The following is a 22,952-nucleotide window of genomic DNA, read 5'->3' as shown; positions in this document are numbered from 1 at the left end:
TTAAATCATTTTCCTGACCCCTGAGAAAGCAAGAAGCCATTGTTTAAATAACACAGGGACAAAGGCTGGGATCAAATGGTGGCTGTGTAAATCTCTGCAGTCATTTTATTCCATCAGACTCTTCACAACTACTCCTATCTCCCCCAGGAGGAGTAGAAAAACTTTGGATTCCTATTTGCCATTTTAAGCCAAGGAAAGATTAATGAGAAGGTCATTACTTAGAAGTAAGAATGTAGAAAATGCTTACTTTTGTAATTGTAACTTCTTAGAAAATGGAACAGTTTAAAAGTCAAGTCATTTGATCCTAGTTCTGATGTTTGTCACTGGGGATCTGAAACAGTCACTTTTCCTGACATTACCTACTAACATAAGAGCAATCACAAAAACAAACAACAACTTTATGAAAACCTAGTACAGCCATATTTGTCAAAAGCTGGTCATGTTACTGACCATGGTCTCTGAATCCGTGTCTTTCTTTAAAAATCTGATTTCTTAGGAGACTTATGGAACGATCACGTAGTAGTAATGTAATAATCACCAAATGTAGGGGGAAACCCAGCTTCCCTTGAATCCCCTAGAACAATGGCCCAAATCACCACAACTGTTGCCAGGTGCCTAACCCTCAAAGACTGGCCAAGATATTTTCTTATTGTGAGAAAACCTAAGAGAGCTGAATTGTGTTGCCAAGGAAACTGCCTTCCCTAGAGATGTTAAGAATAGATGGTGATCTCTCCTGTTGGGCATGCCTGAGTGACAGTCCTCCCTGGCAGTAGATCGATGAGCCATACGACCTCTGGAGATCCCCCCTAGTCTCAAGACCATAAAATTTGAAGAATACAGAAGAATCTCAAACTTTCCATTATTCACACACAGTTGGCCATTGTGAGTATCTTTGAAAAGATTAAACTATTCTGAGATCCCCATTTGGCATGACTAGCGCCAAAGGAATCAGGGTTCAGATGGTAACCCATCACAGTGCGCTCCATTTGTTTGAGATACAAATGAAATGACTTTGCCAACTATTACATCTTAAAAATCAGTCACCTTCAGATATCATGTGGATACCATTAAACAACTCAAGGACCAACACTAAATAAAAACAAAACAAAACAACAACTACCACCAGACAACAAGCTCCTAGGTTAGATATTTAAGTTTTTCCATTTTAGGGTAATTGAGATTTGGATTTTAGTTTTCTTTTCTCTTTTTTATTAAATAAAGTTGCAAAAATGTATATAGATCTTTAAATTTGTTTTAAAGAGGGGTGGCTTTTTTAATGGCTAAGGAAAAAAGCTTGTTGACTACATGGAAAGGAGGAGCAAAACAAAATTGGATACAATGTACTACAAAGGTAGAAATTTCAAACTCCTTTTCCATAGGTCCCCTATGTAGAGACAACAGCAAAACCATTATTAGGAAGCCATGCCCCTGACAAGAAGGGCGGAGGGTAGTGGCCTTATCCAGTGGGGCAGTAGGACTTGATGAAGGTCTCTGGTAATACAAGTACCTAGATAAATTTAAAAGAGACATCTAAGTCATTTTTCTTCAAAATACTCATTAATAAATACCTTTTAAGATAATCCCAAGACAGATAAAAATATTGGGAGAAAACCAAAAGAGAAAGGAAAGAGATACTCCAACAGAGAAGCTATTCTAAAGTTACAACTAAAACTGTTCAATCAGGTCACATAAATTAACTTAGGCAATGGCAAGGCTAATTTCTACCATAAATTTGTCTCCTTCTAACTCTTTCTAATCAATATACGTTATCTTAAAAAGATTTAAATGGCCTCACATGTCACTAAAATGAGTTAATGAATGAACTTAACTATCACCGTGGTAATGATAAAGAGAGGAATTACATCATTAGCATGCTGAATACAAATGTTGTCCAAAATAAATTCTATCACATTCCTTTGAAACTTTAGTCCTGCCAGAAACTTTTATGAGAGATGACATAAGATGACAGAGTGAAGTTGACAGTTCTTGAATTATAAGCCAATGCAAAGGATCAAATTTATAAAAGCAATTACCCTGTATAGTGATATATTTATCACAAGTAGAAGAAAGTAGTCACCAATGTGACTTGTATCTTTGAAATGACTTCATCTCCCATGGATATAATAAGTATCTGTATTTACTAAAATTCTAGGCTAGATGTGAATATTTTAAAAATCCACATATAAAAGTGAACTGAAAGATATTGGTTTAGGCTTTGAATCGGGTCATATTCACTCTCCTGGTTCCCATCATTCTATTGGCATTACCACTCTTGGGATAGGAAACCCAAGGCAACACAGACTTAGACTAGTCTGAGAACTGATCACCAGGTAAAACACAGGTCATATCAAATGTTTCAGCTTGAATTTCTGGAAAAAAAGAATAAAACAAAACACCTGCATTGTTTATGAAGGGGGTCTCACGGTCCAGTTTGGAAAAGCCAAGAAAGGAGTCAAATAAAATTTAGAAGTGACTGTTTCAAGGACTCACATAGAATATCTAGATTTGGTAGGTAAAATGTTAAAGAAGAGGTTTTTTAAATGTCTGCACTTTTTACTTTTGACAATCATGAAAGTCATTGATCAGTTATTTTAATATAAAATGTGTTTATATTTTTTAACAAAATAGTTTCTTTAGAATGCTGTAGGTATGTGTTTTTGTTTTCTAAAGCATCAAATGACTTATAGACAGTAAAAATTAATTGATATGAATGTTGGTCAGCAGATGTGAGCACCAACTGGGCTGAAAGGGTGTCCACATTGTAACTGCCCCTTCTAGGTTTGGGGCTGTCATTTGTAACTCTAGTCTTTATGGTGTCATAAGATCTAGCTTAGCTCTGCTGAGCATTTTTTTTTTTTTAAATAATTCCTAGAAGACACCACCACTTATTAACTTTCATTTCATCCTCACTTCCACTCTGATACTTCCATAATTCTAGTGGGTATTTACATTGCTGATATTCAATTAAATCAATCAAATTCTTTACTGCTGCAGAAAACATCTATTTTCTGCACAATTATATATGGTGCAAAGTTATAGCATTTTGGCTTAGGCGTTTTTGTTATTCCAGAATTAGTTAGCAGATTTCAGAAAAAGTAATGCAATCAGAAGCTGAAAATTCATATTAGACCTAAGAGTAATCAAGCCTTTAAATGTTGGGTTTTGGTTGTGATAAGAATACAACCAACAGTTCCAATTTAAAATTACAGACAAGTCTTGCCTTTGAAAGCACAAAGGTGCTTCCCATTTAAGCTTGGTATTTAATACACCGGCTATAATGGCACTGCAAATTGTCTTCAAGAGAATAAGGAGCAGAGATGCCATTTTAAAGATAAATATTGAGTTATATTTGGAGAAATAGAAGGTTTCATGACACCTTTTAAAAAGGCAGTCTCCTTTTGGTTTCTGAGAATACAAATTTTTCACCTGCTAATTTGATGGTTTGTAACTCCAGCTGAAAGTGACGGAGTCTAATGACCTCTCTGTTTTCCACCTGCTGCAAATTGATGTCTTTGCAATTTGGAACAGGATTTTGCTATTTTGATAGGATTTTTTTATAAATAGAAGTAAGAGTGATTATGTTCCACACTGTTGTCTTAAAAGTTTCCTGAAATGTTTCCTGGGTTATGCATGAGTCAAATCCTCCTTGAAACTGTCTGATAGGAGTTTGCTGGTGTAAATTTAGCATCACTTATATAGTTCTAACATTGAGGAAGCAATTAATCACAAATATCTTTTCATTTGATTCGGTCCTAGCTGAGTCCAGATTTAATTCATACATTTCAGATGGAGGGAGAGAGATGAAGGAAGATCCAGTGAGTTCTATTAATTTAGGAAAAGGAAGTTTCTTTTAGTTGCAGTCACATATAATTAGACAAGAACTGTTGTCAGTTTTTCTAATATCACTTGATAAAATCATATATTAGAGGATTTGAGAAAGCTTGATTATTTCATGCCACCCTTCATTAACATTATCCATTAGAATTTGTAGTGTTCCCCTCTTTTTACTACCCAAGACAATTGTCCTAACTCAGCATGTGTTCCGTACACATTTGTTGAAAGAAAGAACTGATACTTAATAAATTTTGAATATAAAGACCAAAGAGTTATAAACTTGTGAAACAATATCAAAAATTGAAAGAAAAGAAATAGTGATTAGCAAGTTATAGAAAGTAAATCATAGTATGTTTTCCTGTTTAATGGTAATCATACCAAAATTTTGCCTAGAAGTCATCTATTAGAGTGTAAAATTTTAACGTTAACATAACACTTAACAATCTCTTTGCTTCTTGATTAATTTGTAACTAGTATTTTTGCAACCCATAGTTTTTTTCATTGGGGAGGGATTCAGGGAGTATTGCAGGGCCATATATAATTGTGAAGATTTTAATCCTTCTAAGAAACATGAGTTTCACATTTTACATGTGGCTGTCACATTGGGAAAAAGGTTTTATCACAAAGAAATGATGGGCTTTCAAAAAGTAACTATATTATTCAATCAACCAAAAGACATGTGACAAATGAATTTTACCCATGTCTTAATAATTAATGATCAAGAGATAAGGGGGAAAAACTTAAGTCAATCTCTTTCATTGACTTCTTTCTCCCAAAGGAAATTGGGAATGACAAAAGAGATGCAGCTGCTTCAGCCACTTGACTTTCAAATAAATTTGGCCAGGATTATAACTGGGAATTAAGTCTCATTTAAAGGTATAGGACTGGTACCAGAACAGCCAGGACTGGAGCATGAAGCTTTGCAATTGACAGTGAATGACTAAAAAGTTGTGTGTCAAAAAAGACTACAGTTTGGCTAGATATACTATGAGGGCAATACAACAGCTGCAGGTCAGGTTATTGTGTCTTGGCATAAAGATCTTAAGTATTCCAACTGGCTGTATGTAGCTTGATCCCCATTTTAAAAAGCTTAGAAGGACTGTAGCACTTTCCTGGCATGTGGGCAGTTCTTTGTTGAATAGAATGGCTATTAATGGAAAAAAAAAAAAGGTCAGATGGAACAGTGTGCTCTCTCAGCTTTTCTGGGAAAGGAACTAACAATGAAATGATTCCATCATAAGTATGTTTGCAACTTTGACCTGATATTTTCAAACTATAGCTTTACCAATTATCCTCTTTTTTAAACCACATTTTTTTAGATCATAAAGCCCAACCAGATTCTGGGGTCAGAAAATCTCAATACTTACTACTGGCCATTGCCTGAAATCTGTCATTCTCTAAGTGTGTGATATGCATATATTTTGTATGTGTGTGCATGTGTATGTATTAGGTATATGGGAGAGTTTTAATAGGTAGCCTGTGTATGTGGTTTGTGGGAGATGTTTACAGGTTAGTCAGGTATATGAAAACTTGGGATAGAAGCTGTCATGATTAGAAGGTTAATTCTTCTCACAGGGCAGTGACTTTCTACCCCAGATGAATGATAGGGGAAAAAACCCTCTGTTTTCTTAAGCATCCTTTCGGAAACAAAGCTAGAAAACAAAGACCTAGCCAACAATAAAAAGTAGGCTTCATATTGTCTTAGGAAAATAAAGCTGAACTAAAATGAAAATACCTCTTTTCAGAAACTGGACTGTCATTCTACCCTTCAGCTTTGCTCAGGCCAGAGCTGGCTCTTCCCCACTCTCCCACACTCTGTGTTCCAAGAATAACCTCAGAGTATTTCACAAGCAGATCCTTCAAGAGCTTGTAATGGTCCAGCAAATACAGTACACATGATCCTTTCATGTGCTTGAAGGAAGGAACAATAGCCTCTTGTCATTTTCTCTTTGGGCCTGTGCTCTTTCGATTGTATCAGTAGGGGGAAAATTCTGGAGATTAAGCACTAAAAACTGTCACTTTGCAGACAACATGGGATATATATATATATATATATACACACACACACACACATATACATATATATATATATTTGAGATTTCAACAAATCCTCATTCTAATTAGCCCAAAGGGCCAATCATTCAAAAGGAACAACCCTGCTCTCATTACTGCAACCTACATAAACACAAACCCAAAGCTCTTTTAATGTTAATATTAATGGTTATAAATTTGGCCCAATGGAGGGGGGAAGAGAAGGGGCAGAAACCAACTGCACAGTGGAAAAGCTGCCAAGTAAACATTTTTTCCCCAAAACAAATTTCAGTAGAAACTTTTTCCATTGGAGGACTTTCTCTAGATCAAGCATTTTTAAGTTCAATTAAATAAAATATTTTTTTAGAAATTGAGATCTACAATATATTTATATCCATAATTCTAAACACCCAAGTCTAAAAGACATAAAAAATAAGTAGCGATGCAGTCACTGAATAGCAAGGCATGTCCACATTTCAAATAGTTATAAAACATGTGAAGTGATATAACAATAGAAGGTCAAAAATGTGAAACAGGTTTAGCATAGTCATATTGCGTTGGAAAAAAAAAGGTAGAATTACACTATTTAGTTACCTAAATTAATTTACAGGGAAACGGGATCCTAGAAGTCCTCCGACGAACCAAGTGCAGATAATCTAAAGGTGGGGAGTGCATGTTTTATTTCTATCTGTTCTCTTTAATAAGAGAATGTGAGGTAATTAGAAAGTATGCAATGCATTCTGGACTGTTCTGCTAGTTGTCCCAGGCAAGACAAATAGAAATGCTTCAGAAAAGAAAGGCCTAGTTGAGTATTTGGGTAGAGGCCCCCCTTCAATCAGCTAGTCACTAAGTGGAAATCTCATTATACACTGATTTTGTAGAGATGGATTGATCACGCTGGAGAAAAGGCTGGTTGCTGAGGTCGTGTCTCTTCCATGTTTCCTCAGCCTCCTCTGCATTTACTGAGTTAGGTCCTCAGAGTGGCGAAGGAAAATAGGTCATTTTCCCTTCATAAGTATCATTGGATGATTCCTCTATATTAATTATATGAACCTTATAATAGTTAAAGATCTTTTTAATTTTTAAAAAAATTTTTTCATCTCAAAGAGTTCTCAGTCCCCACCCCACACGAGGTACCGTGAAGGGGCACTAAAGTGCATTTTGATGTAGGGGGTAGAGCTTAAAGGTGCTGTCCAAGCTAAGAACCAAGATGATGCTGTTTAAAAAAGAAAGGCAATTCCTTCTACCTCCATCTCTGGAGTCAGCTGAGGGAGGACAGTGAACTAGACTCTCCCCAGAGGATTGTCCTAACTCTTAACTTTAGAGAAAACTGTGTAAGGACCTGCACATATAGAATCATTTATTTGTCCAAAATAGCAAAAATAGGCCTATTTCACCCTTAAGAATTTGCAAATCTGATCAGTCATGATCATAAAAATGTGAATGGATTCCAGATGCAATCCATGTGGGCATGCTCTGTGGAACTAGCTATGCATCTTCAGCTTCAATGAACATGCGGCTGTTCATTTTCATCAAAACATGACTTCTAAACTACCATAAATAAAATACACATGGAACAATTAAATCTTTTTCTTACAATAATTACTTTTACATTAAAAAGTCACCATTATCTTCAGATATATCGAAAATTAGGACTCTAAATCTTATTATTTCCCAGCCTTAGTTAACAATCTTGCACAGGCCCGATAATCCAAAATTTGGAGCTCTGATCTACACAGATTGGCAGGTTTCACACAGTTTGACAGGTAGGCAACTGTGAGATATGCATTTTAAAATTTAGCATTTTCTATCAAAACAGTCTGAAATCTTTTAAAATCCCTACAGAGACTGTATTTGTGCAATGCCACAGTCATGTGGCTAGAAAGGAAAAAACAAAATACAGTCTGGAAGATTAACCATCGTCCAAGTTTTCTTGGTCTTCAGTTTAAACAATGATGAGCCCAGGAAATCCAATTAAATACAGTGCCTTAAATAGGAGAAGAGTTGGTCCTAGAATAATTTAAGCTACTAAACAGGGACTGTCTCAACCACGGGTGATTTGATGCACTCTTCATGCAATATGCTCTTTTCTGCAAGGCTCAAAGAATTTTCAGCAGGATGCTCTGAAATGTGACTGTCACCATTCAATGTAGAGACAAACCCTTCCTGGGAGGGGCCTTTCAAGTATGAGTGAAATTCCACTTGAGGGTGATTGGACCTGTGTTCGGGATATAAACTATTGCAGGGCACACCGCTATCATTTTCGGAAGAGGAGCAGCAAACGATTACAGAGGGGTTGGCAGCTGGGTAGTGGGAGGCACCATAGGCCTCTTCTGCTTGTCGGGCATAGTCAACAAATTGCTCCGGGGTCATGGTGTAAGGCACCAGCGAAAGGGTACCGTTTTTGACAGTGTCTCTTTCAGAATAGTTCTCAGAGATCTGATTTGGAGTTCCTGGAATGTGGCTATCTATTTGGTAATACAGAGTTGAAGAGTTGGCATAAAAAGAAGCATTCTTTGCGTGGCTTTCGTGAACGGCGGTGCCATCAGAATAACAAAGAACCGAAGGAAGAGGCACAACTTCGGCATGGGTGCCTAAACCTTCCACGAAGCCATCTCCTTTGTCATCATCGTCATTCTCCTCCTCCTCTTCCTCTTCTTCCTCCTCCTCCTCCTCGTCTGACTCACTAGGTGCCAAGCTTTGCGTGCTAGAATCTGTGACTCCACTGCAAAAGCTGCTCCCGTCCTCTTCTTCTTCCTCCTCCTCTCCTTGGCAATCTAATTCTTCAGCCGACTGCAGGTGCAGCACTGCAGCCTGGGGTTCAGTTTCAATCTCAAAACCGTCTGCGATTGAATATTCTACGGAGTGAGCGACAGGGCCCATGGAACTACTGTGAGCACTTATCTCACTGTGGCAGCCATTCAGCGTGGGGATTTGCTGCTCTCGGTTTTTCTCCAGTTCAAGTTTCATTATTGTGTGCAAAAAGTGAGTCCGAACACGGATAGGATTAAATTCAATTCTACCTGCTGTGTTACTACATCCTTCTTTAGTGCAGCCACACGGGAAAGACATACGATCCACCTTGGAAGGAAGAAAACAGATTAGCACCATGGAACTATTACAAACCAAATAAAAGCCCAGAACCTTTCAGCAACTTCTTTGAATTAGGTAATCCACTTAATTCCACGTATGCCAGAGCAAATGACAACCAAACTTCAAATATAAATGAAAAGGGGAAAGTGAAGGCTTAAACCATAAGAGTTAACTGCTTTTTATACCTATATTTAAAATAAAAATGGGTTATGGGCATAAGTGTGTATTTTCAGTTCACTGACCCACTCCATGGCTTTCTTCCCTTTTTTCTCTATTCCCCACTTTCCCTTCCCTCCATTTCTTTAACTTTGCTCCCATGTTTTCAATGCTCCTGTCTTTCCCCCAAGTTCCTTTTCTTTCTGCTGCATCCCAGCTCTTGTGCCTGATTTTAAACAAGCAAACTTACTGTACTCCTCCCCACATGCTATTAATCTAACATATATGATGTACCCCATGTTAACTTTTCCTTTTGCTTATTATAAAGTTGCTTATCCCTTTGCTTATCATAAAATGGACTTACACGACTTAGCATCATGCACCCTCACAATGTGCTCTCATTTGCTTACCTTCTCATTGTTTGGGGTGCTTGGTACATGGGTGCATGTGTGTGTACCATACTGCAGGGCTGCAATGGATATGCACATTCATGACTATGACTGGTGGACTCATGTGTTTAAGTCCTCAATCCCCCCTTCCCTCCCCATTCCATTAGATACAATCTTCTTGAGGGAAGGGCATGTACATTTCATCAATATTCCAAAACGATTTTGGTGATTGGACACTGGAGATAGAGTGATTGGGTTCAACAAGTGTTGAACTGACCTCTTCACTCAGGTGAGAGGTGGAGTTCTGGACAATCCAAGGGTACTCATGAGAGATTTGCCAATTGTCTCAGATTCCACAGATTAATCTGTATGCAGACCAGAGTATAGGCAAGAGAAGAAAACTTGCTCTGTCACCTTATCCAGCCAGGGAATTTCCTATGCTAAAGAAGAATAGGCAGACTATTCTAATACAATAATCTTGGCCCCAGTAAAACGTATAGCAGATATTAGAGACAGAATTTGTCTCTGTAATTTTTTTTTAAATTCATGAATCTCTTTTCCGTGAATCCATCTTAAGCAACTGTTTAGCAGATAGGCACTGCCCTCTTCTTTTGCCTACTTGAGTTGCTTTCTTTATTGAAAAAGCCAAGTTTCTACATAAAATAGTGACACTAATCATAGGGCACCAACGATGTTATAAATGAATGGGGACCAGGAAATTATCTGGTTGCCAATCATCAGGGTTTGGTAAACTTTTTATTTGCAGAGGTCAAAGGAGTAAATATTTTACACTTTGTGGGTCATATGGGCTCTGTGGCAACTACAATACTCAATTCTGCTGTAGGAGCAAGAAAGCAGTCATAGGCAATATGTAAAGAAAAAAAATGTGGCCGTGATCCAATGAAACTCAAAATCATGTGGCAAGGTTGGATTTGGCCTGTGAACTTACAGTGTGCCAACCCCTGGCCTAGTTCAGCTCCTTCATTTTAGAGATAAAGAAAGTAACCCAGAGGGTTTACCTAACTTGCCAATTTCATACAGTTGGCAAATAGCAAAGATGGGAGTACAATTTCGTTTCCCGCAGTCTCAAGCTAGTAATTTTTCCACTAATCCAACCATCTTTAATCAATCATGATTTTATATCCCATGGATGGATCAGAAAATACACACTCCAGTGTTAGGGATGTCATGATATCCTTCAATGTTGGTAAAAAGCTGAAATAAGGTGATATAATACAAGAATCCAAGATAAACTAATTTTAATTAACTCAGCTGCTACTTGGGTTGTCTTTCAAATTATATCTTATATGTATAATCACTTTATGTATTCCCATGAATGTCCTTAAATTAGTCTTTCTCTCTTCCTGAATTATGTCTTTCTCTCTTCCTGAATTACATGTCTTGCCTTGCCACAAAATTTTCTTTTACATGTGGGAAGCTTCATTATAGGTACCATGACTGCCTCCTTAGGGGGTGGTAGACAATGTCTTGTCTTTGGATGCCCTGAAATCTCAACCCTTACCTGGCACTTAATGCCAGCCAGGCTGCAGGTGCACGTGTCTGGATCACAGAACACTCGGCAGTCACAGCCACAGTCCTCTCGTGAGAGGCGGATGGCTCGGAGTTCATGCTTTTCCTCCACGTCAATCTTTTTCACTCCAGAGGCACGCAGCAGAGCTCTTCGTTTTTTTGTTGGCAAAGGTTGTAGAAAGAAGTACTCGTCTACCTCTGTGTTGTCCAGGTCAATGTCATCATCAGAAATGTCATCCAGTGTAAGAGTGCTGGCTTCTTCTGATTCTACTGTGCCATTCTTAGTCATCTAAAAACACAAAGCAGCAAATAAGAGACTCATTAAGGGCAGGGTACAAAATCTCTATGTCTTTACTGGGTGAGAATGAACTGTTACATACCATCATGTCTCCCGTAATCAACAAGTGTTTGTTAGATCTTTTTTTTTTTTAATCCTTAGGAGAAATCACAGAAAGGAAAATAAAGGCATCAAAATGTTAGGTTTTTAAATGTACTGGTAACAGAAGACTGTTGATTGGAACTCATAACCTCCTAATGTTAGGAGCTACAGTTGTTGGAGCTTTTAGAGAGTGCCATGTGAAAAACACCAAAGGTTACAAATGCTCATCACTGAAAGCTATCTTTAGACGCAGTTCACGATAGGCACCTCCAATGATGGAATAAATGTGTCCTTGTTCAGAGATAATAGCATCCTTGTGGAAGCCATCACCACCTAACTCAGCAAATATGTTGTCCTTGAAATAACAGCTGTCTTTTGAGCTCCAGCAAAACCATGCACCAGGAAATAAAGGTGTGCTGCACTGTGCTACAGAGATTACAAATACAATTATTCTACAGAACATTCCAGGAATGAGGGCTTGATATAAAGTAATCAGTCAGGTCAGTGTGCTCTTAGTAAGACAAAGAACAGAGGGAAGGGCCCGCAAGCTCTCAGCAACCAACAGCTGAAACAGTAAACTCTGCCCTCAGAGGAGTTCACACAAACCCTCACCCAAAACGGTACCTTCTGCATAATAGCTCATGTGGAAAGTGTCTTACACACCCGTGACTAGTCTGCTTCTATTTATATTTCTTCTCTAAATTAATCTCATCCATCAGTAAGCCCTGAATCAGTATTTCATTTCTTACTATTATATCATGTTATGTGTCCTTCATAAAAAAGCATTGAGAAAAATAAGTTTTCTCTGAATATGAGCAAGATATCTATCCTGAGGAGCAGCATAGAATTAATGCAGAAACTCCACGAGAAAAATCGTGGAAGTTCTAAATACAGAAGGAGTTTTAATTCTTTCATATTTAAATGTATTACTTCTGAAAATTCATTAATTATAATTATTACTAAGCTTGGTAAGCTTAACAACAGTTCATCCATCACACAGTTAAAATACTTGCAACATCAGACATCATTGTCTCATCTTTACCGGAAAAAGTCTAAGAATTAGATAAAATTTTGTTGGAAAAAACCCTCTAACTAGAAAACTCTGAATGTATTAAAAAACAAATAGAAGACTGGACTTTGCCCTCAAGCAGAGAAACTTTCACAGAGGAAATAACACAGTAGCAGGTGTATGTTAAATATATCACAAATGCCAGGTGCAGTGGCTCATGCCTGTAATCCCAGCACTTTGGGAGTCCAAGGTGGACAGATTGCTTGAGGTTAAGAGTTCAAGACCAGCCCTGGCAACATGATGAAACCCCATCTCTATCAAAAAAACACAAAAATTAGCTGGGCATGGTGGTGGGTGCCTGTAGTCCCAGCTGCTTGGGAGGCTGAGGTGCAAGGATCACTTGAGCCCGAGAGGTCGAGGCTGCAGCGAGCCATGATTGCACCACTGCACTCCAGCCTGGGTGGCAAAGTGAGATCCTAGAAGTATTTATATATATACATACTTTATAAGGTATAAATATATATATACTTCTGAATGTTTCAGAGCTAAAACTGTGATCATGCAAAGGTATACATTCCTCTTTATTGGGTTTTGTTTCTTGGTATAATCCAACATTTATTTCCTTCCTTGGCATTTCTTTACATATGCATTATTTAAACTGTGATAGCCACTAGTAGGATGTCACGTTGACTGGTTGTGTTTATCATTTTTGTTAATTGTCATTTGTAACAAGCTGCATGTTTTTAGCTGTAAAGATCTGATTTTCTAATGAATTCAAGTGTACAATTGCCTAACATACACTCAATCCTCTGTGATAGGTAAAGCTGTAGTAACAGAAAGGAAGTCTTCCCTTTTACATCTTACCACTGTATGGCACTTTGGTTTGTTTTCATTAATTCTTGGCTTGTCTCTGTGAACCTCAGCAAGCTCCTGACTCCTCAGCACATGGAGCACACTCAGGACTTGGGTAGCATGATTCACTTTAACACTTCCTACTTAATCTCCACGTTCTGTAATATTTATGCTTACTTGTGCAGTTGGTAACGCAACAACAAAATCTCCATTTTATATCAACAGAGATTTATTTATTTTTATTTTATTTATATTTATTTATTTATTTTGAGACAGAGTCTCGCTCTGTTTCCCAGGATGGAGTACAGTGGCGTGATCTCAGCTAGCTGCAACCTCAGTCTCCCAGGTTCGAGTGATTCTCCTGCCTCAGCCTCCTGAGTAGCTGGGATTACAGGCACCTACCACCATGCCCAACTAATTTTTGTATTTTTAGTAGAGATGGGGTTTCACCCTGCTGATCAGGCTGGTCTCGAACTCCTGACCTCAGGTGATCCACCTGCCTTGGCCTCCCAAAGTGCTGGGATTACAGGCACGAGCCACCTCTATTTTTTCAAATCGTTGTTATCAGTCTAATTTTTTAAATAGTCGTTATCAGATAATATATGAATTCTAATTCATAATTAGATAATATATGAAATCTAAAAGTCAACATGTAAGGTTTTAGCAAACATTTAAAAACATACCAAAATTTTCAGGGCAACATGAATAACCAATTGGCGCCTAAGAATTAAAAAACAAACAACTGTATCTCATATGAACTGCAGCTTCAGTTTACTCCAAATATAAGTGCCCTTAGAAATAAAATCTGCATCTCCTATTCCTTCATACTAAAATTATAATAAGGAATTTCATTTCAAAATAAAAATTTAATTAAGAATCTGGCTTGCTGTGGTGGCTCATGCCTGTAAACACAACACTTTGGGAGATGGAGGCAGGTGGATCACTTGAGGTCAGGAGTTCGAGACCAGACTAGGCAACATGGCAAAACCACATCTCTACTAAAAATACAAAAATTAGCCAGGCATGGAGGGGTACACCTGTAATCACAGCTACTCAGGTGGCTAAGGCACGAGAATCGCTTGAACCTGGGAGGCAAAGGATGCAGTGAGCTGAGATCGCACCACTATGCTACAGCCTGGGTGACAGAGTGATGCCCTGTCTCAAGAAAAAAAAAAAAAAAAAAAAAAAAGAAAAAAAAATCTAAAAGAGCTACATACTGTTTCACTCTTGCTCAGTAAACTATAAGTTTTCTAATTGAGATTTTCAAAATCTGATATTAACATTGAAGTGAGCTGATAGGGTTTTCTCTTCATCATCTCAATATCACCTCTATCGTTTCTAATAAAGACTGGAGATACTCTAGCTTAGGCTGGTCACTGGCCTATCCTCTCCTCACAGTTTCTGGTTTGGTGTGTAGCCTTCGAGACATATTCCTAATCCCTGCTATCCCCCTGAAGTCCTTCCCCAGTCTTTTCCTCCAGTCTGTGCCCATTTGCTTCTTTAAAATCCAGGCCCAAACTACTGAGTTTAAATGCTCCTTAAAATCAGAGCACTACACAGATTATTTCCAAATGCATTTTAGGGGAAAAAGTCAATGAGCTCCCTAATTTTGTCCACCAACTCACATTGATTACCCTCTCAAGAGCTAGCGCAAATAATGGAGGCAGTCAGCCAGGACTGCCTCACTCTTGTTGACTCCTTTCCTCCATGATGCACCATATGGTTTGGCTGTGTTTCCAACCAAATCTCATCTTGAATTGTAGCTCCCATAATTCCCACATGTTGTAGGAGGGACCCAGTAGGAAATAATTGAATCACGGGGGTGGTTTCTCTCATACTTTTCTCACTATAGTGAATAAGTCTTATGAGACCCAATGGTTTCATAAGGGGAAATCCTTTAAGCTTGGTTCTCATTCCCTAGTCACCTGCTGCCATGTAAGATGTGCCTTTCGTCTTCTGCCATGATTGGGAGACCTCCCTAGCCACATAGAACTGTGAGTCCATTAAACCTCTTTTTCTTTATAAATAACCCAGCCTCAGGTATGTCTGCCAACAGTGTGAGAACAGACTAATACAGTAAATTGGTACCAGGAGTAGGGTGATGATGTAAAGATAACTGAAAATGTGGAAGCAACTTTGGAACTGGGTAATAGGCAGCGGTTGGAACAGTTTGGAGAGTTCAGAAGAGGACAAAAAAATGTGGGAAAGTTTGGAACTTCCTAGAGATGTGGGGGGCTCAGAAGACAGGAAAATGTGGGAAAGTCTGGAATTTCCTAGAGACTTGTTGAATGGCTTTGACCAAAATACTGATAGTGATATGGGCAATCAAGTTCAGGCTGAGGTGGTCTGAGATGAAGATGAGGAACCTGTTGGGAACTGGAGCAAAGGTGACTCTTGCTGTGCTTTAACAAAGAGGCTGGTGGATTTTTTCCCCTGCTGTAGAGATATGTGGAACTTTGAACTTGAGAGAGATGATTTGGGTTATCTAGTGGAAGAAATTTCTAAGTGGCAAAACATTCAAGAGGAAGCAGAGCATAAAAATTTGAAAAATGTGCAGCCTGACAATGCAATAGAAGAGAAAAACCCATTTCTTGGGGAGAAATCAAGCCTGCCACAGAAATTTGCATAAGTAACAAAGAGCTGAATGTTAATCACCAAGACAATGGAGAAAATGTCTCCAGGGCATGTTGGAGACCTTCACAGCAGCCCATTCCATTACAGTCTCAGAGGTCTAGGAGGAAAAAATGGTTTCCTGGGCCTGGTCCAGGGCCCCCCTGCTATGTCCAGCCTAGGGACGTGGTGCCTTGTGTCTCAGCTGCTCCAGCCATGGCTAAAAGGGGTGAAGTTACAGTTCAAGGTGTGGCTTCAGAGGGTGCAAGCCCCAAGCCTTGACAGCTTCCACATGCCTTTGTAAGATATGCCTTTGATCTTCTGCCATGATTGAGAAGTCTCCCAGCCACATGGAACTGTGAGTTCATTAAACCACTTTTTCTTTATAAATACAACCCATCTTCATTCACAGTGATATTCATTTTGTCCATTTTTCCTCTTGACATGATGCTACCGTTAAATGTCTTTTTTTTTCCTATCTCAAATAGAATCATTAAATGTTCAGACTTTAGTTAGTCAAATGCAACTCCCTTATTTCATGCATTAATGAAGTTTAAATTAATTGTAACTTCTCTAAGACATACTTATAGAGCCCAATTTCCTGACTCCTCTTTCAGTATGCTTTTCTTTATATCTCACAGATAGATTATGAGTATTCTATGGTACTCAAGACAAAGCTGGGAATGTAACATGGAATTAAACACAATGTGTCTAAAAGCTATTCTGTTGATAGGATAACCAGTACTTCCAAATGAAAGGTCTCTTCTCAAGTAGATACTGCCAATCTAGGACTTGGATTATTTCTCCTGTATTTTTTTTTTTTCTCAAAAAAATAATGTTGCCTCCCCAAGAGCTCAAAGCAAGTCTGCAAAAAAATGTGATTTAAAGAAATTACCAAATAGCCTTGACCCTTAAAACTGTTTTTATTTCTGTGTTTTCTTGAGTGTGAAAGAAAGAGAAATTGCAGGTGGGGGTGAAAGAGAAGTGGTAGAAACAGATATGACATAATATTAATAACAGCTTTTGGATCTGTGTGCCAGGCACTGTTCTAAACACTTTACCTGCATTAGCTCATTTAGGATCATATACATCTCAAGAGGCAAATAGTATCATTGTATTCATTTAACTGATGAGGAAAATGAGGCACAGGAATGTTAAATAATTTGCCCAAGATTGCAAGTAATGAGGATGTGCACCAAGTTACGATCCTACTACGTGACTCTACAGCTTGTGCTCTTCAAAGTAATAATAATTACATATATCTACTCTTTTAATACACTTGACATGTACTGAACAGTCTTTTATGATTATCTGGAATCAGATTAGGTGTACTGGTGCACAACATACAGCCCTTGATCCCAGTGAACTGGAGTAAACAGACAAAGAGTCTAGCAATTTTAGCCCAGTTCATAAGGATTTCCTAGCTTAGGGTGAACACAGGGCATTTGAGGGTTATGTAGGAGAGGTACCTACAGCTGGGTCTGGCAGTGGGGTGAAGTGGAAAGACTTCAATATTCAAATCTGAAAATAGAGTCGCAGTTAAATGAACAGTGGTGACAGAAGGCATTCCATGCTGAGCAACAATAGTTTCAAAGTCCTGAGACAGGACAGGGCATGATACAGTCATTGACCTAAAAATTATCCAGATGATTGAACTTGTATGGGATCACTCCCTGTCTTGGTCCATAATTGAAGAGCTGAAAGTAGATAAAGAGCAGTTATTCAGAGAGAAGTTCTTCTTTGCCATTTGGCTTAGCTAGTTTACAGGTGATGAATAGTGACTTAATTTATGATTTGACTTAATCATCTTTATTTTATGTTTATCCTATCTCTGTATGCATGTATCTATGTTGTACTGGAAGGATCTCCAGGTCAAGGCCCCTGTGTGTATATATGTGTGGGGTGGGCATGTGTGAGTGGGCATGCATGCACATGTGTGTATGCTTGCTTTGTTCCAATGATGACACTTAAAATGGACTTAGTTCTTAAGCCACTGTGTAAACTTGTTCAGACTCACTACAAATAAAACCACTATAACTTTTTTTTGACAGATGGAAACCAAACGTCTTAATTTTGCAGATTTGTATGCACTGATGACTATGAGAAAACCATTCCCAAAGCCCTACAGGATAAATTACTTTGCCCATCTAAACACACCTGAGGGATGGGACACATTACTGTCAGAATCAGCGGAGTTTTTCTCAGACAGCTTTGAGTCAAATATAGGGATCCCAAATAAAAATCAAGGCTCAACTTTTTGTTGTTTCCACCATATCATGTTGTGAATGAGTTCTTCCATAAATTTTAATGAGATAAAATTTTTTGTTGCCATCAAGGACCCCAAAACACCTAACTCAATTCAACTAATAAAATGATTAGAAGAGGGAAACAATACTAAAAGTATAGATTGACTAAAATGCCAAGGCAAAACAAAACAAAACAAAGAAACAAAAATAAAAACACTTCTTTTCAGCACTTGAAAGGTATGTTTGCTAACAAAATTTTCTGGTCATTACTGAATTATTCACACGTGTGAAAAAGAATGATTTCCAGAAACAAGAATGTGAAAAACTATTTCACCTTCACAAACACTGATTACTGCATATTATAATAAAGATGATGACATTGAGAATGACCTAAGCTGCCATATAGTAAATACTAGCCATTAAGATCCATATTGTGTATAAATTATCTCACCTAATTTGCATGACAATCTTATAAAGTAAATTTTTTTGTAGTTGAGAAAATTGAAGCTTGGAGAATATAATTTGCCAAAGTCTAGCTAAATAGCCAATTAGTGATGACGCTGAAGATCAAACTTAGGTTTATTTGATTCCAAAGCTTGAGCGATGCTTTCAAGACCAGTTGGAGTAAAAATTCTTAAGAGCAATGGTAGAAAAATTGAACAAAAGGGGAAAAAAAGATAAGGTTGCAGTACACTCTAAGAGCTGATCTCAGTGCTGTGGGGCAAGAGACAAAAGAGCAGAACAAGCTTCCCTAGAAATAGTTCACTTAGAAATAAAAGATATGGGCCGGGTGTGGTGACTCATGCCTGTAATCCCAGCACTTTGGGAGGCTGAGGTGGGCGGATTGCAAGGTCAGGAGTTCAAGACTAGACTGGTCAACATGGTGAAACCCTGTCTCTACTAAAAATTCAAAAACTAGCCATGAGTGGTGGCAGGCACCTGTAGTCCCAGCTACTTGGGAAGCTGAGGCAAGGGGATTGCTTGAATCTGGGAGGTGGAGGTTGCAGTGAGCTGAGATCACAGCACTGCACTCCAGCCTGGGCGACAGCGAGACTCTGTCTCAAAAAAAAAAAGAGAGAAAGGATATGATTCAGACACAGAAAGTGAGAGGTCAGGAAAGAAGAAAACGGAGCAAACCAAAAATACAACATCTCACCAGTTAGTATTTCCTTTGGGTCCTACTTTGTGGGCATTTCTAATGGAGATGACATCAGAAAAAGTTGGTTGAAGCAGGTTGAGCTCTTTTGATTTTCTCAGCTGACTTTTAACTTACTTATCCTGGCCTGAGAAATCTGTATAGCCTGTGGTCTAGTGTTGTAATACTATATTAGCTTTGGTGATTGATTTACTGTTTATCTCCCCTATCATACTGTGAGCATGTTGACAGCAGAGACGACATCTGTCTCGTTTACCAGCGTATCCTGTCCACCTTGATAATTACCAGTCCCATAGTAATTGATTAATACATCTTTAAAACAAATAAATGAATATTCTTAATCACTATGGTATATTGTTAAACACTGTACTAGGTATGGGGGTTTATAGATGTACAACAGCTCTGCCATATAAGGAGGTTCCAGTCTGCTGGGGGAGATGACCATGTAATAAACACGATATAATGTGGTAAGAGCACAAATATATGTGCAAGTTATTGAAGTGGTGGGGAGGAAGAGAGAATAGACATGAAAAGGAAGGCTAGGTACAAAGTCACAAAGCAGAATTATTTACTTCCTATTCTGATTCCAGAGTCTTTTTCAAAAAGAAAAACCTTCAAACCAAAAATGCAAGAACAGGCATGTCAGGAAGGATTTAAAACAAAAGGGAGGTGAGGAGACAGTGAAAGAGGACTCAGCTGTTTTATGGAAGAATCTCCAGACCCAGACAATTCATGCTTTCAGGCAATGAAAAAGCTTGAAGTTATGGTTGTGCAGCCTAACAGTTTTGAAGAGTCATGGAGAAAATAATTACAAGATAATCAAAGTGGGAATAAATTTTTTTTAAAAAAAGCTAATTGTGGGTAACAATATTCTAGAAAAAATACTTTAAAAGATGGTCTCTGTACATGTGACAAAAAAAGAGCAGTAATCATTAGACCAATGCCTAATTTTACTATGGTGAAAGTGTCCACTTTTCAATTAAAATTCCACGCAGAACTTTAATATATGGAAGATAAAAGTGAGAATGAGATATGCGTCTTGGGCTTTCTGCCCTGGCCCCTAATCTCAGACCCCATGGATTACAGTTGGAAAACCAGTGCTCTAGTCCTGAAAATTTCCTTTCTCTCTCTTTTCTTTTCCTTCTTTCTCTCTCTCTCCTTCCTTCCTTCCTCTTTCCCTCTTTCTTTCTTTCTTTTCTTTCTCTTTCTTTCTTTTTCTCTTTTTTTCTTTCTCTTTCCTTCTTTCCTTTCTTTCTTTCTTTTCTTCCTTCCTTCCCTCCCTCCCTCCCTCTTCCTTTCTCCTTCCTTCCTTCCTTTCTTTCTTTTCTTTCTTTCTTTCTTTCTTTCTTTCTTTCTTTCTTTCTTTCTTTCTTTCTTTCTTTCTTTCTTTCTTTCTTTCTTTCTTTCTTTCCTCTCTATCCTTCCTTCCCCTTTCTTTTCTTTCTTTCTTTCCTTCTCTCTCTCTCTCTCTGTCTCTCAGAGTCTCACTCTGTCACCTGGGACCCAGGCTACAGTAAAATGGGACAATCATAGCTCACTACAAGCTTCAACTCCAGGACCCAAGTGATGCTCTCATCACAACCTTCCAAGTATCTGGGATTACAGGTACATGCAACTGCCCAGCTACATTTTAAATCATTTTGTAGACAAGGGGTCTCACTATGTTGCCTGGGCTGGTCTTTAACTCCCAGCCTCCAGCAATTCTCCAGCCTGTGCCTTCCAAAGTGCTGGGATTACAGGTGTGAGCCACCCTGCCCGGCCAGAGAATGTCTTATTTTGTCACTAAGGCAAGAATTTAGTTCTGAGAATTTCCCATTCTTTCACTCTGAAAGAATTTTTTATGCTCTTCATGTGAAAGATGGAATGTAACCTGATTAATAAGAATATGGTTGGATACATGATTTTTTAGTTAGCTGCGAAGTAAAAGTGCCTCTAAGGCCAGTGATGCTCAGCCTTTTTCGTACCAACAAGGAGGTCAGGAATGAAGGATATGGCATCTATACATCCTATCAGTAGCAGTGCACGCTGGCAATGTTTCTCCATGGAGGTCATGGTGGGGTGCTTCTCCTTTTACTCTTGAGGATAGCTACTTTGAGAGGATATCCTAAACTTGGCCTTGTTTTGTTAAATGCAGTTTTTAGTCCATAACTTGGATGAAGACCTAAAAGGCAAGCTTATCACATCTACAGATGACAAGACCAAGTTTATTGAAATTAAATGTAACAAAACTTTATTGATCACCCTCTACAGGCCATATCTGGCACTAAAGAGGATTTTTTTGCCATGGATATGTTACAAAATTTTGACTTATATCATAATGCAGACTTGGCTTAAAAGACCTGAGTTTTGTTTGGTTGCTTTTTGTTTAGTTTAGTTTATTTGTTTATTGTTTGTTTTTTGCTCACCATGAGCTTAATAAGAACAACAAAATTGATCACAGTCCAAAAGCCACTATATCTTTAGTGTATTCTATGGAAAGAACATCCAGAACTTGGGAGAAGATAATGTAACATATTCCTGGAGCACTATGTCCAGATCAATCAAGTACCATATTATGAAGGAGAAATAAATAGCACTGCATCCAGAGGAGGGAAACCAGGGCAACAAAGAGCCTACAAGCCATGCCCCAGGATGATCAGTGGAAAGAACCAAGGATGTTTAATACTACAGAACAGAAACACATAGAGCCCACAAGCTTTCTTCAAATATTTGCATGCCCATCACCATTGCTTTCAAACAGCCAGAATTCAGAAAATAGGGAAGATTTACTCTGTGTACCTATGGGGCAGAATTCGGGTCAAAAGTTTGCAACCACATGGCAGCACGTTGCTCAATGTAAGGAAGAGCTTTCTAACAATTAAAGCTGCAAAATGAAATAGGCTACTTCAAAAAGCTGTGTGTTCTGGATCACCAGAATTGTTCAATAAGAGGCTAGAAAGCATAGGATATGTATCTAATACAATAAATTCCTGGTTTTGTGGTATGAGTTGGAGAGACGACCTAGTCTATAAGGCCTCTGAAAAACTAAAGGAAAATATGTACATCATTTGGATATTGAGTCAAATCTTATAATATAGTTCTTTAGTTCATCAGCTAAAGTTAACTGCAGGTGGCAAACTGGAACCAGTTTAATTATGCCCTTGAAGAACCAGGAATGTTTGGTTGGTTTGCTAGCTTATGAGAATTTCAACAACCTGAAGTCACAATAGGACCTTGGAATACATATTACCACACAGTCACCAGGAAGGATGATGATAGTACCAGCATATAAGACACATGAAAATTTCCTCTCAAAATTTTTTCTCCTACCTTCTGATTTAGACCAGCATTGCTTCTTTCAGTGGTAGCTAATAAGCCAGACAGATCCAGTAGCATGCGAGTAAATATTTAACAACTGATACTCTGGAAAAAAACTCTAATTTGTCATGTTTGCCAAATCTCATGGTTTAAATTCACCCATCATAGCTGATTTCAAGTTACCGTTGGGAAGAGAAGTACACAATCCACTTTAGTGAGCAACTTTAACAAGCTGCCTCCAGCACACCACTGAATGTACCCCACATTTTAATCAGGAGAATCAGTGCAATTGACTTCCCTAAATTAACAGTCCAATGTTTGTTGCAGAGAAAGAAACTAAAGATTTGATTACATATGCTTAGTTGTTCCA

The 22,952-nt window shown here is 38.2% G+C and overlaps 1 protein-coding gene across 1 annotated transcript in view; it reads right to left on the bottom strand.

Annotated features, from left to right (window-relative positions):
• Positions 1 to 6,953: 6,953 nt before the first annotated feature.
• CSRNP3 (cysteine and serine rich nuclear protein 3) overlaps positions 6,954 to 22,952 on the bottom strand; it is a 106,843-nt gene continuing 90,844 nt past the window's right edge. The window contains exons 4-5 of the mRNA XM_023188139.2: positions 11,026 to 11,322; positions 6,954 to 8,946 (exon numbers count right to left, since the gene is read on the bottom strand). Coding sequence (XP_023043907.2) covers positions 7,894 to 8,946; positions 11,026 to 11,322 — 1,350 coding nt within the window. The 3' untranslated portion in view covers positions 6,954 to 7,893. The remainder of the gene's footprint in view (positions 8,947 to 11,025; positions 11,323 to 22,952) is intronic.

Source organism: Piliocolobus tephrosceles, chromosome 11 (genome assembly GCF_002776525.5).
Source record: "Piliocolobus tephrosceles isolate RC106 chromosome 11, ASM277652v3, whole genome shotgun sequence".
NCBI lineage: Eukaryota > Metazoa > Chordata > Mammalia > Primates > Cercopithecidae > Piliocolobus > Piliocolobus tephrosceles.
The sequence above is the reverse complement of the archived record's forward strand: the minus strand, read 5'-3'. Positions and strand labels throughout refer to the sequence as shown.